Source organism: Heteronotia binoei, chromosome 13 (genome assembly GCF_032191835.1).
Source record: "Heteronotia binoei isolate CCM8104 ecotype False Entrance Well chromosome 13, APGP_CSIRO_Hbin_v1, whole genome shotgun sequence".
NCBI classification, from domain to species: Eukaryota; Metazoa; Chordata; class Lepidosauria; order Squamata; family Gekkonidae; genus Heteronotia; species Heteronotia binoei.
The window spans coordinates 61195519-61210280 of NC_083235.1; the positions used below are offsets into that span (position 1 = coordinate 61195519).

At 42.4% G+C, this 14762-nt stretch overlaps 1 protein-coding gene across 1 annotated transcript in view; it reads left to right on the plus strand.

The window, feature by feature from the left end:
• The window catches only part of DNAH17 (dynein axonemal heavy chain 17), a 206309-nt gene that overhangs the window by 16743 nt on the left and 174804 nt on the right, over positions 1-14762 (plus strand). Inside the window, exons 8-12 of the mRNA XM_060252097.1 lie at positions 4064-4189; positions 8515-8670; positions 9153-9239; positions 10563-10730; positions 10994-11110. Coding sequence (XP_060108080.1) covers positions 4064-4189; positions 8515-8670; positions 9153-9239; positions 10563-10730; positions 10994-11110 — 654 coding nt within the window. The remainder of the gene's footprint in view (positions 1-4063; positions 4190-8514; positions 8671-9152; positions 9240-10562; positions 10731-10993; positions 11111-14762) is intronic.

The following is a 14762-nucleotide window of genomic DNA, read 5'->3' on the forward strand; positions in this document are numbered from 1 at the left end:
AAGAGCACTTGTGACAGCGATCGCCAGTGCTCTCTGTTCCAGTAGTTAAGCTTATGTTAAATATTTTACAGTAGAATAATTAATAGCTTCACCAGTATTGATGCTGCTTCCAGATCTGCTCCTGAGTGTATGGTATGATAACCCCAATCCCATGACCTGACCACAGAGCAAAGCATGCACAGCATTCAGAGTCAGCTGCAGCTGGATGTTCAATTAATGACTGAGAACTGGCTGTAGACGGCTCTTCATCTGGAATTCATGCTGTCTCTGAGCACAGACTGACCTATGGATTGGATGCTTTGGCTTTGAGCCTCTTTTAAGGAAATATTCACCATTTCTCCTTGAGATTCTCTCAGTTGCGCTTACTCACTGGTTGCCATCTTGTTAGTGCTGACAAGCATGAGCGACTAATTTCACTGCCATGTCCTTAATAAAAAAATCCTCAGTGCAAAAGCATTTCCAGAATAACTGCTTTTTACACTGTCACTTTCTTTTGAGCTTACGTCAGGTTCAGCGGGTAAAAAGGGGACCACTTTGAATTTTGTCACCTTTATCCAGTACCTCAGGAGATCCCAAAATTAACCTTGTCAGAAACAATGAAGGCACTGATAGCAAAGTCCAAACAAATAATAGGTTTATTTTGTACAGAAAGGCTAGGAAGGGAGGAAATAATATCAGACGAGTTTTTATGAAATTCAGTTGCCAGGCAGAAAATCCAAGTAATAATAACTCAGAAACACTTCTTATATTGGCAGGTAGATATTGTAATATAAAGAACAAACATTGTTTCCCTCACATTGGATAACACTCGTTCACTATAGAAAGACTGTTAAAATTGGTTTTGGCTATTCAAATATAACTCCACATACTGCCTTACTCACACAGAGACTGACTGAACTTGTGACAGATCTTCCCTTCACAGACCCTTTCCCCTAGCAAACATTAGGTATCCTCTAGGCTGTAGAGCTATACCCTGGACACTAACACCCTTGAGGGCTCTTCACACTAGCACCTCATTCGCTTGTAAGTCCCTTTTCCAGCTAGGATTTTGTCTGACTTCTGGGATTTCCACACAGCCACAAGAACCTTTTGTCCAGTGTATGTGTTGGTGTTCTGTCTTAGAACCAGGAGTCTGCCTTTTGGTCTGACAGAACTCAGCAGAGATTTACAGTCTTACTCTGCCTTGTAACACTTTGTGCCACAGCCTTGAGAGTTTTCCCCTTTTCAGGTTGCTATGGTTAGCCCCTTCTCTCAAATAAATTCTCATACAGACAAGAGCTCTAAAGCACAAGCAGCTCTGTCTCAGGAACTGAACTGAACTTGCTCAGTCTGCTTTCAGTTCCAATTTTCATTTCAGACTGAAAAATGAGGAGATTTTCCCCCGGCTGCTTCCTTCCACTTGATAAATTCGTTACCATGGAAGCGGCTCAGCCAATCAGAGTGATCTTCTCAACTCTCACTCAGGCAGACTGCTTTCAGTCCATCACAGCTTAATATTGAGTTAACTGAACAAATGAAAAATGCTCTGTTTAGGGGTAGAAGCAAATTGGGTATCCCCAGTGGATGGATCATAGGACAGAGACTTGAAATTAACTGCATGTATTCCTGCAAAGCTGGTAATAACTTTATGAATAAAAAGGTGAGCAAGAATGCTTTGAATTAACTCTCCTTTTCTTCAAGCCAGCCAGTAAACACTGCAAACATCCTTCCCAATCATTCTTTGAGGCAGATGGTACTGAGATCATCATGCACACACAAACACATATGGGTGTGCAAAAATTTGGTATTTTTTTGGGTTTAGGTATATTGAATCTGAAAAATATCAGTACTTCCCAGTATTCCCAAATCCCAATATCAGTATGGTATTGGGATTTGGGAAATTATTGGGAAATCTGAATTTATTCAGCTCCGTTATAGCCTATCAGGACTATTCCTCATAGGCTATAATGGAGAATCAATCTGGGGGTATTTGGGCTCTGGGGGACTTGGTGTTTTAGAAAGAGGCATCAAATTTGCAGCATAGCTGCTGGTACCTCTCCTCAGCTCCCCTGCCAAGTTTAAAAAAGACTGGAGTGGAGGGTCCAATTCTGTGGTCCCCGAAATAAGGTCCCTCCACCATCTATTATTTCCAAGGGAGAGAAGGACATGTTCCCTTAAATGCCTTCTCCAAGCCACAGCACAACTCCACGCAACAGCAAGTGAACTCTGAAGGCAAAATGCCAAATGCCTTCAGAGTTCACTCAGAAGACATTTAGGTGGGCAAGTGAACTCTGAAGACATTTAAACTTTAAATGCCTTGGTGAGAGATCACTCCATTACACTCAACTCCATTATAGTCCATGGGGACCATTCCCATAAGCTGTAATAGAGAATCAATCTGGGGTATCTGGGGGTCTTGAGGAGATGTTTTTTGAGGCACCAAATTTGCAGTATAGCTGCTGGTGCCTCTCATCAAACCCCCCCCCCCCAAATATATTCAGTTTTAAAAATATTGGACAAGAAGGTCCAATTCTATGGGCACCCAAAGAAGGTGCCACCCTGAGCCTGCTTCTGCGGGGAGGGCGGGATATAAATTTGAGAAATAAATAAATAAATAGTTTCCAATTGAGAAGAAAGGCATGTCAAGGGATGCAGTTCCTTTAAATGCCTAAGTCCATTCATTGAGTTACGCCACTACCATGGCACAAGCCAGCTTGGAGAAGGCAAATCCCTTCTTCAAGCTGACCCACACCACAGCAGCAGCAGCACAACTCGGCAAGCAAACTCAGGCATTTAAAGAGATTCTTTAAATGCCTGAATTCACTTGCCGAGGTCTCTTTAAATCACTTCTCCAAACTGGCCCATGTTGCCACACCAGCAGCAGTGTGACTCAACTTCACCATTCTGTGTCCAAATAAAAACCAAAATAATTCTGGCTTTTATTCAGGATTCTCTATTTGGTAGTCAAATCTGATTAGAAGATCTGATTCAGTTTTATAAATACCCAACTAATTCTAAGGTGTACTGAACGCACACCCCTACTCACAACCCACCTGCTTTCTAAAGTGTCTGCCTTGAAGCTTTTAAAAGGCAGACTCTGGCTCTGTTAAGAAGATATACAAGGAAAGGGGGGAGATAAGGAAGATGCTGGAAGCAAAACGTGTGCAGCACTCCAATCCTGTGCACCATTACTTGGAAGTAAGTCCTGAGTTCAGTGGTTCTCTTATCCTAAAATAAATATGCCTAGGATTGGTGCAACATTGCACTGGGCATTGGTTCATCGAGATTTAAACTCTTTATTAGTCTTTTATTGCTGATAAATAAAAAAAATGTAAAACCATAGGGAAAATAATTTGAAATGTATATTCAGCTTGGAAGAAGAAAAAATTGCCATAACAGTGCTCTCAGAAAATGTGGGAAAATGTGAACAGAAAGTGAAGCAAACACTAATGGGAGGAAATAATATACAGAAACAAAAAAACAAACAACTGACATGTGTGCTGAAAGCAACAGAAAACATACATGTGTAAGAGTCTGTAGATTCCTTTTAACTTCTGGTAATCTAATAGATGAGGCTAGTGATAATATTTATCAGAGGATTTGTTCTTCAGACTGAGGAAAAGGAAGCACTTTGAAGGCAAAACTACACGTTACCAAGTTATACAAGCTCGCCAAACAGACTAGCAGACATACTGCAACTGTGAGTTCCCGGTGGCAATTCTATTGGGAAGTGGCATGGGAGTCCAGTAAATGGGGGAGGGGCCCAGTAAAGGAGGGGGGAGTAGCTCCTGCCTTCTCTTCCACATACCATTTTGGCTCAGGAAAACAGCAGGAGAAGGAAGGAACAAATCCCTTCCTCCCCCCATGCTGCATTCCTTATCAGAATTAGGCCCCTGCAATACTTCTCAGGGGAATTGCCACTGAAAACTTGCAGCTGCCGTGTAATTTGTCCTGAGTAACTTAATTCTGGAAGTTGCAAACAAGATAAACAGCTTGATGGGCAGCAAGTTCAATGCCATAGCATGTATGCATATTTGACTTTCCTGAAACCCTAACTCAATGAAATGTTTATATATTCACACAGCTGCACCCATTCATCAGCAGTGTTATGTACACCATATGCTTGATCTGGGCGAACTCCGAATACTACAATACTCCATCTCGGATCATTGTCATTTTGCAGGAGATCTGTAACCTCTTCATTGAAATGGTACTGTTTTATGAAAACACAGTCCTCAATTGAGGAGGGTTTTAAAAATATATATATTATGTGTTCTGTTTTTGGTATCCAGGATGCTCAAATATGCTTTCAGCTCTTTTTGTACCACAGACATTGAGAGGGTGACAACAAACATTTAAAAATATAGACTGCATTTCAACATCACATATGGCAGAGAGCAAAAGGGTAGTGTACTGTGGGTTATGTAATTAGCGGGACACCACATTCACCACTTTTGTTGTTCAGTCCTTTGTGACTCCATGGACAAAGTCATGCCAGGCCCTCCTGTCTTCCACCATCCTCCTAAGTCTGCTCAAATTCATGTTTGTTACATCAGTAATGCTGTCCAGCCATCTCATCTTTTGCCGTCCCCTTTTTCATTTGCCTTCTGTCTTTCCCAGCATCAGGATCTTCTCCAGTGAGTGCTCCCTTCTCATTTGATGGCCAAAGTATTTGAGCTTCAGCTTCAGCATCTGACCTTCCAGGGAACAGTCTGGGTTGATTTTCCTTAGGACTGACTGATCTGATCTTCTTGCAGTCCAAGGAATTCTCAAGATTCTTCTCCAGCACCACATCTCAAAAGCATCTATTCTTCTGCACTCAGACTTCCTTATGGTCCAGCTCTCACAGCCATACATTACTATTGGGAATACCATCGCTTTGACTATACGGACTTTAGTTGGCAGGGTGATGTCTCTACTTTTTATTATACTGCCCAGGTTCGCCATAGCTGTCCTCCCAAGGAGCAAACATCTTTTAATTTCATGGCTACAGTCACCATTTGCAGTGATTTTGGATCCCAGAAATGTGAAGTCGGTCACTACTTCCATGTCTTCCCCTTCTATTTGCCAAGGTGTGATGGGGCTGGATGCCATGATCTTAGTTTTTTTGACATTGAGTTTCAAGCCTACTTTTGTGCTCCCCCCTTTCACCCTCAACAAGAGGTTCTTTAGGTCCTCCTCACTTTCTGCTATTAGAGTGGTATCATCTGCATATCTGAGGTTGTTGATGTTTTCCCTGGCAATCTTAACTCTGGTTTGTGTTTCATCCAGGCCAGCATTCTGCATGATGTACTCTTCATATAAATTAAATAAGCAGGGTGACAATATACATCCTTGTTGAACTCCTTTTCCTATCCTAAACCAATCAGTTGTTCCATATCCTGTTCTGACAGTTGCTTCTTGACCTTTATACAGGTTTCTCAGGAGACATGTGAGGTGGTCTGGTACTCCCATCTCTTTAAGGACTTGCCACAGTTTGTTGTGATCCACACAATCAAAGGCTTTAGCGTAGTCAATGAAACAGAAATAGACGTTTCCCTGATACTCCTGTGCTTTCTTCATAATCCAGCGAATGTTGGCGATTTGATCTCTAGTTCCTCGACCTCTTCAAAACCCACCTTGAACTTCTGGTAGTTCCTGATCTACATACTGCTGAAGCCTAGCTTGTAGGATCTTTAACATGACCTTGCTGGCATGTGAAATGAGTGCAATGGTGCAATAGTTTGAACATTCCTTGGCATTACCCTTCTTTGGGATTGGAATGTAAACTGACCTTTTCCAATCCTGTGGCCACTGTTGCATTTTCCAAATTTGTTGACATAATGTGTGCATCACTTTAACAGTATCATCTTTTAGGACTTTGAATAGCTCAACTGGGATACCATCATCTCTGCTCGCTTTGTTGTTAGTAATGCTTTCTAAGGCCCATTTGACTTCACACTCCAGAATGTCTGGCTCAAGATCAGCTATTTCACTGTCATGGTTGTCAAGGACATTGGGATCCTTCTTGTATAATTCTTCTGTATATTCTTGCCACCTCTCCCTGATCTCTTCTGCTTGGTCCCTACTGTTTTGTCCTTTATCATGGCCATCTTTGCATGAAAAGTTCCCTTGACTTCTTCAATTTTTTTGAAGAGATCTCTTGTCCTTCCCATTCTGTTATTTTCCTCTATTGCTTTGCATTGTTCCTTCAGGAAGATCTCCTTATCTCTCTTTGCTGTTCTCTGAAAATCTGCATTCAGTTGGGTGAATCTTTCCTTTTCACCTTTGCCTTTCGCTTTCTTTCTTTCCTCAGCTATTTGTGAAGCCTTATCAGACAGCCACTTTGCTTTCTTGCATTTCTTTTGCTTTGGGATGATGTTGATTGCTGCCTCTGTACAGTGTCATGAACCTCCATCCATAGTTCTTCAGACACTCTATCAACTCTGGTTCCTTAAACCTATTCTTCACCTCCGCTGTATATTCATAAGGGATGTGATCAAGATCAAACCTGAATGGCCTAATGGCTTCCCCAGTTTTCTTCAGTGTAAGCCTGAATTTTGCAATGAGTAGCTCATGATCTGAGCCACAGTCAGCTCCAGGTCTTGTTTTGCTGACTGTAAGGAGCGTCACCACAGAACCCCCATATAGACAGGTACAGTCAGCCACCTTTCTGCTGCTTCCATGAGCATTCTCCATCTAAAAGAAAGATAGATCTGAAGCAGACCCCAGACACACATATCCCCATGGAAGGTATGATGGACCCCTAGCACTTCCCCACTATCAGGCAGGTTTTTCCACCAAAAATTAGTTAACTGTGACTGAGCAGTCCCAAATAATGTGGATTTAGTTATTGTTTAAAAAGTCTGCCTGTCGCACCTTGTCATGAAGATCTAATTTATCTTTTAGTCCAGCCCAGGAATTTGATGGGACAAGTAGAAGCCCTCTTGTTTTTTTTCTTTTAAATGGCACGAGATGGTATAACATTCAAAGAGAAATAACTAATGTCTCCCCCATTTGGAAAGCACAGTCTGTTTCAATATCCTGAGGTGTCTAAATCCGATTCTCTTCACAATAGACCCAGGATCTCCTCAGAGCAAAACCCTAGTGTAACTGGGCAGGAATTCTTCTTCTCAGAAAACATAACCCTTTTCTTTTTGCCTGAATGGGAGTTTCAGAGTACTGCAAAATCATCCTTGCCAAAATCTCAATCCCAGTTCTGGAGTCTGTGTAAAACAGACTTCAGCTGAGGCTGAGGCTGAGGCTGACTCTTAGATGTTCAGTTATGATTCTGAATTGTCCCTCAGAACTGACAGAAAGCAGTTAAGGCAACGAGTCATTTCCCTTCACTCCAAAGATGAACCTGTCTGACTGACTGTCAGATTCACTGACTCCAACCAACTCTTTCAGAAGCCAACTGACTGACTTCCCAAAGATCATCTGGCTAAAAGACTAAAACAAAACAAAACCATGCCCTCATTACTCAATTAATCATATAGTTCTCCTCAGCTGGCACTGACCAATAAGATGGAGGAGGGAGGGAGTAGCCTGTCACTCAAGCACTCCATCCCAGTGAACTCTTCACCTCCCAGCTCTCTGAAATTGCTGCACTAGGAAACCTGTTGTTTAAGGGCAGTCTGTCACACATGTCTCTTACTACAGTAAGTATTTTAAGTGACTGGTCCCACTAAAGTGCAAATTGCACTTTCAGTGAGAGATCTGTGACTGGATCACCAGATGCATTCTTACATTGTTACCGAAGGCACAGGAAGCCTGACAGGTAATACATGCACACAATAGCAGTTCTGGGGGCTGATTTCTGGGAAGTGGTGGGGAGGGTTGTTGTTGTTTTTAGCCTGTCCTTGCATCAGCTCAAAATCCCTACTCCTAAGGGTGGCTTTTAATGTTATATCTAGTTTGACCCTAAGTGCATTTTCCCTTCTCCCTCCTTGCAGTCCTCCTGATCCCATGAAAGTAATAGAAAGCATGTTGATTACTCCCTCAGGCTCATGAACCACCATAGCAGTTACCTGCCAGCACTTCTGTTTTATCAATGGAAGGAGAAGTGAGAGGGTCAGAATGCCCAAAGTTACTCATTAGGATTGGAAGACAATAGTGTAGGTTATGACCTCCATGGCCATTTCCACTGATCCAGCCTGCCAGGTCTGTGGAAATTGAATGGCATTGCCCTTTCACTGCAAAAGTAGAGTTGAAGCTAGAATCACTACCAATAACTTGGAAAGAAGGGATCTAGTGTGATAAAAAAAAATGTTCCAGGTATGAGCAGGTAAAAAGCAACTAATTAACACATCTTGAATCCTTACTATTTTTCTTTACTTTTTAACCCCCTCTTTAAAAAAAAAGCACTACATAGAAGCAGAGTAACAGGCATATTGAAACTTCCATAGCTGCTAACTGATGAAAGTGATATGACTATCAGCAAAGAAACAACCCATCATAAAGTGTCTTTATAGTGCTAAATTTTAAAAGGCTCTGATTCCAAAGTCTGGTTCAACATATTCTGTGTTGTCTTTCATTGCCTCTTTTTCTATTTAGACACGTAACTTTCTGAGTCCTGAAGAGGTGCTAAAAGGCTTGCAAAGTGAGATTGAAGAAGTTCTGGGAGGGATCAAGTTGGCAATCTCTGTGATAGAGAAACTCTACAAGACCTACGATATGTGCTGCACAGATATGATGCCCACATTTTTTCAGGTAAGTCGCTGCTGCTACTATACAGTTTTCTTAAAGAAAACATTACTCAGAGCTTCCTAATGCAAGCATTATATATAATTCATCCTGCTTAAAGTAGGATACTGTTTTGAATACATTTACCTCAACCATACAATTTCCAAGCGAAATAGTCCCCTTTTACATTTTGTATGTGCAGACAAACTCATATTCGACTCTGAGACTTTGCTTCTTGGGTGCAACAAAAGCAGTAGTAGGGCAAATTGAGCAGCATGGAGATGGAAATTCACCAAGCATTTTATAGGGTACCTTGCACAAACTCATAGGAGTACCAGAATTTTTAACATGCTACTGTTGCTCACAGCACTGCAGTTGGTAACTTTTCGTTTCACAAATACTGGCTTTTAAAAAAATACGGGTTGGAGCATATAGCGGAGAGATTCTGCTGTAACCTTTTACCTGCAGCCCATCCTATAATACAGCTCTCTTTTTCTTTGTATTTTCAGGACAAGGAACCCCAATATTGGGAGTTCCCTTCTACCCTTGTCTTTACTAGAATGAATGCATTTTTTCACAGACTAAAAACAGTGGAGGTAAGAATTAAGTTTAGTTTAGCTAAAATACAAAATTGCTACAGTAATAGTTTACATTAAGAAAACTTGATTTTCATGAACAGTGGTTTATTTATTTATTTAATTGCATTCTAACAGCCAAAGCAGGGCTCAGGGCTGTGTACAACATAGTAATTTATAATAACTGGATTAAAAATCTAAAACTAATAAAAACACAATAGATGACATTGGCTGGGTCCAGACCAGCACTTTAAGCTGACACAGGGATGGCTCTCAGACGGATCAAAAACTCCAGTGCACATCTGCCTCTCATCCCGCTCCCGTACTCACCCCGTCCTTAGGGAGAGCCAGTTTGGTGTAGTGGTTAAGTGTGTGGACTCTTATCTGGGAGAACCAGGTTTGATTCCCCACTCCTCCACTTGCACCTGCTAGCATGGCCTTGGGTCAGCCAGAGCTCTAGCAGAGGTTGTCCTTGAAAGGGCAGCTGCTGTGAGAGCCCTCTCCAGCCCCACCCACCTCACAGGGTGTTTGTTGTGGGGGAGGAAGGTAAAGGAGATTGTGAGCCGCTCTGAGACTCTTCGGAGTGGAGGGCGGGATATAAATCCAATATCTTCTTCTTCTTCTTAGGTGTTTCTGCAATGGCTCAAAAAGCTACCACTTCCAAAGTGGTAGCAAATTTTTGCACGCCGTCCACCTTTCTGGTGTTTGAACACCAGAGTGCACAAGCGAGGCGAATTGGTGGTGTGAACCCACCAGGCCACCCCAAGCCGCTTCCAGCTTAAAAAAAAAAATACATTGCTTCCAGGTGCATAGGCACATGACCACTGAAATGAATGGGGAGGGGGAAGAAATCCAAACCGAGCTGAGGGGATAGTGCGCTACAGCCATCTGACCATGCCAAGCATCTCACATGTGGGATACAGTTGCTTTGTGGGGGAGCATGTGAATGGGCTTCCGCTGCTCCATTTTGAGCTGGCCCGATTTGGGACACCTCCTGTGCACCCCAGCTGCCAGTCTGGACCCAGCTATTAAGAATTACAGCAGTGCCACTGCCTCATGAGAAATGCAGGGGGCAGTTCTAAGCATTTGGTTGGATCCTGCCTGTTTGTGCCATTGATGCCATTGTATTCTTCTTAGGCACAAGAATCTCGTGACAGAAGAGCTTTTTGCATCACACGAATAACAGGATCCAACTGAATAATATTTAAAAAAAATAAAAAAAAATCTGGAGAATGTAATTATATTGAAACCCCTAATAAAAGCCACACTGCTTGCTGTTGATCAGATCTCATTATATTCCTGATTGACAAAAAAGTTCTTCCTTCCTTCCTTTTCTTTTTTAAGGAACTGTATGTAACTTCAATTGAATTTCTCAAGCTGGAGAAAATTGAAATGGGCGGTGTAAGAGGCAATATTCTAGGAAGCCAGGTGGTTCAAATTTATGAAGAGGTCTTCGAATTTATCAAGGTGTTTGCTGACTGTAAATATGATCCTTTAGATCCAGCAGATGAGGTTAGTTCATTTCAGTATCAGTTTCTGTTTTCTGTGTTGGTGCAGCTGCGCCAGTGTTGAGTTTATACTGGTGTAGTATCAGTGAGGTCAGAAGTGTGCTAACATAACAAATAAATAATCTCCATGTTATACCACCATGGTCTTAGTTGCCATCCTAAGCAGTTTCCAAATGGGTCTTAGGATTGTGCCTTTAATAGCCTAACATAAAAATTAAATTAAATATATAGTGGCTAACTTAATTCATTTTTGATCATCCTTCAAAGCAATTTGATGAAGATTTTGCAGACTTCCAGATCAAAATTCAGGATTTGGACAGACGGCTGGCCACCATTTTCTATCAAGGATTCGTTGACTGCTCTGGCATGGAGTCTGCCGTTAAGGTACACATACCTGTGTGTGGTTTCCATGTTTTTCATCTACCTTGAGTATCTTTGAGAAGAGTGGGCTGTATATGAAGTAAATAAATCAAATTTCTAGACATTATTTAGTGAAACAAACAATAGGTTGTACTCCTGCGGGTAAAGAAGCTTCATCCCTGAAAGGAAGATCCTTTTTCTTTTTTCTGATCTAAGGCCAGGGAAGGGTTGCTATAACTTCAAAACAGGAAAAAAAGTCCTTTAGATTGTAAAAAAGGAAGGCCAGTGGAGCCTCAACCCTCTCACCTCCGCAGGTACCGGATAAGCACTCTTATGTGGCAAAAATGTGTGAGAAATAGGAAGAGGCTCTTGCTAGCACCACAGCACCAATGCTCACACCCCAGTGAGCAAAAAGAGTAAAAGGAAATCAAAACTGTAGGTTTAGAGAGCATGCGCAAAACAGACTAGGGGATGTAAACACCTCCTCTTAAATCAAAGATTACTGATGTAGTAAATGGGAAGTCTGAGGTCTAAGGAAATGTGAACTGTTTATGGGTTTATGAATACAGGCTTCCTCAGACCTTTCAGTGCTATGAAAACATAATTTTCCCATTTAAAATATCAACACAGTCTTTTATTCCAAAGGGCTATTTATGGCTCTTTGTCCTTTATGCCTTTTAATAAGGAGGAGGAGTTCTTGATCTCTCCCCAGGTATTATCTTATAACCCCCATGGGAGCAGACTGAGATGCAAAAAGGGCATTAGAAAGGGCCCTGGCCTTGCCTCCCCCATCAGATGAGAAAGTGCGTAAGCAGAAAGGTGATTAGCTGCTGAAGCAGCTTCTCCCCTTGTCAACCAGCAGCTCCTGAGTCCACCTGCCGCCTCCGTGGTGCCAGTCCATGCATCAGGGGGGCCTCCGAAGAGTGTGGGAAGAACCTTCATGGGAAGGTGCCGCTCGGCTACTTTCAACTCAAAACCAGCCAGGCGCCACTAAAACACCAAGCTCTTTGGAGGCTTCCTTGGAAGCCTCCGATGAACGTAGTGCAGGGGGAAAGAGCCAGCACGGCAGCACTGTTGTGTGCCACTCATCGCTCTCTCATTCCCCTCACACCACCCTCACTTCCAGTGATGTCATTGTGCCGCACACAAGCAAAACTTATAAAGGGAGCTTGGGGGGGGGGGGAGCATGGCACAGGGGTCTGCCTCGAGCGGCAGAACCTCTAGCACTGGCCCTGCCTGAGCCCATTTATGGGAAAAGGCGGAATATAAGCCTTCTAAAGAAAGAAAGAAAAAGGGGGGGGGGAAGCAGCAGAGGAGGGGGATGATTTTTGAGCAACAGAAACCAAGAAGGGAAAGGGTTAAACAACCCTCACATGCACATACAACCAAACACAGGTGGTTTCCACATGTAGGGAGGCTTCTGTGATTCCTCCATGCTGCTGCCGCCGCCACCGCCACCACCACCAATACAGTACAGCAGTAACAGAGCTTCCAGAGGTAAAGTTTCTTGCAGTTTCCCTGCCCTACTCTCTCAGCAATGGCCATTCCCTCTGCCTGAGGCCACCAGGGCCTTTTTCAGTTTCGTATTGGCAATTGAATATTGTTATAGTGGCATAACATTGGGTCCTCTGAATTTCCGGCTTCTGTTTTTCAAAAAAAGTCTCCAGCTCCCTTAACTGCAGTGGTATGCCTTTGCCTTTATATCTCTGCAACAACAGAGGGTAAAGATTTGCCTTTTAAAAAAAGCGAAAGCTTGGAATTCAGGCAACCTAGCTAGGCATACATACTGTTATAGTTTATAAGCGTATTCAGCTGCTGATTAAAAAAAAAAAAAGTTGGCAGGAGGAGGAAATTGCTGCACCAAGACAGGGTCAGGGAAAGTGACTGCAATGTGTACAGGAATGTCCAAACTACCCTACCCACAGTCTTTTTGACCTGTGGTTGCTGACCTCCAGGTAGGGCCTGGAGATCTCCTGGAATTTCAACAGATTATAGAGGTCAGTTCCCTTGGAGAAAATGGCTGCTTTGGAGGATGGAGTCTACGGCATTATACCCTCAAGAATTCCCTCCCCTCCTCAAATGCTGCTCTACTCAGAGTCCACCCCAGGAATTTGCCAACCTGGAACTGACAAGTTTAAATCTTTCTCCACACTTTTCTGCAAAGCAGGAAAAAGGGAAGGAAGAAGTAGGTACACAGATGCAGCACAAAGCTGTGGGGGAAAGATCTGTTTCCCGAAGCATTGAACCCAGGTCAAATAACCCATGTGGAACATGCCACACACGCACATTCAGCCGCTAGTCTTCATGGCAACCTCTGAGTCATTAAATGCCAGCTGCTTGAGAAAAGAAGTTTGCAGCTGATGAATCATCTGTACTTTGTCCCTCAAAATATCAGGCAATTTGCTCATGAAGGGTTCAGATGATATTCCCTGGTGATTGTGATGCCAAATTTAAACCATATAGTTACTTAATTAGAAAACAAACCTCCTTCTGATTAGGAACTTCTTCCCAGCATCCACAGCCTAGAATTTCCAGTTTCAGAGAATTACAGAGTAGAATTTAATATTTATTGACTCCACAGAAAGGCTTGGAATCCTGCCAGATTAAACAGTCATTTCATTGCACACAGCTCCACAAAATATCACAGATCTTATTAATGATCCAAATCCAGGTCTCTGGGGCAAAGAAGGTGAGAGCTGAAGTCTCACCACTTCCTGATAGCCATACTCAGGACTTAAAAAAAAAAGATTTACCAGAATTTAACACATATGCCTAATGCTTATTTAAAACTGCTTTCCTGCCAATGTGTTCCATTCTGAGTTACCATTAGTAAAAGCGATTGGCTGTTCTGCGTGTTTGAAATCTATTTCATACTAATCAACCATAAAAGATTAAAGGAAAAAAGCATAGATAATAATAAATGAGAAATCCATAATGGAAGGAAAGTGTTTCAAGGCACTATGCATGCTTCATCTGAAAAAATGATGACGTGACAAATATATGATCCATTCAAATATAGTTAGGAAAAGAAGATTACTTTACCTCCATACTTCAACTAGAAATGGCAGAAGGAACAAGCTTGTTGCTGGAAGAAAAATCTATTTAAACAGTTGGACTGGTATTTCAAAATAGTTCATTATTGTATGAGAGACATGATCTTCTTCAGGTGCTCATTGTCCACAAGAGAAATATACTAAGGACCAAGACCACTGAGCTAGGGACAATAACTTTACAAAGTGTTGAAGATGGTTCTATAGAGTAACCAGGCCTTGGATTCAGCGGGAGCTCACAGGGGCACAGCTCCTGAACCTTTCTGAGAGTTCCACCTCCTTCTTCCCACCTTGTCCACTGAATAGTAGGTGCAGCTGCATAAGAATCCCTGGATGAGCTCCACCACCTATTTTTCTACAAAACGCCCTCCGAGAGTAACTATTACTTGTGACATGCACATTCATTCCATGGGGAAAAGGAGTAGTGGTGTGCTTTTGTAGTGTTTCAAAAACTTGCAAAAACCCCTTTGACCAAAGAAGACAGTGGAACAAAAGGAATGAGTGGCTCTTTCATACCGTCTTTAGCTCTCCTAAAAGCTTGCCTGTCTCTGAATTTAATAGTGCAGCTGCAAGAGAGCCAGTTTGGTGTAGTGGTTAAGTGTGTGGACTCTTATCTGGGAGAACCA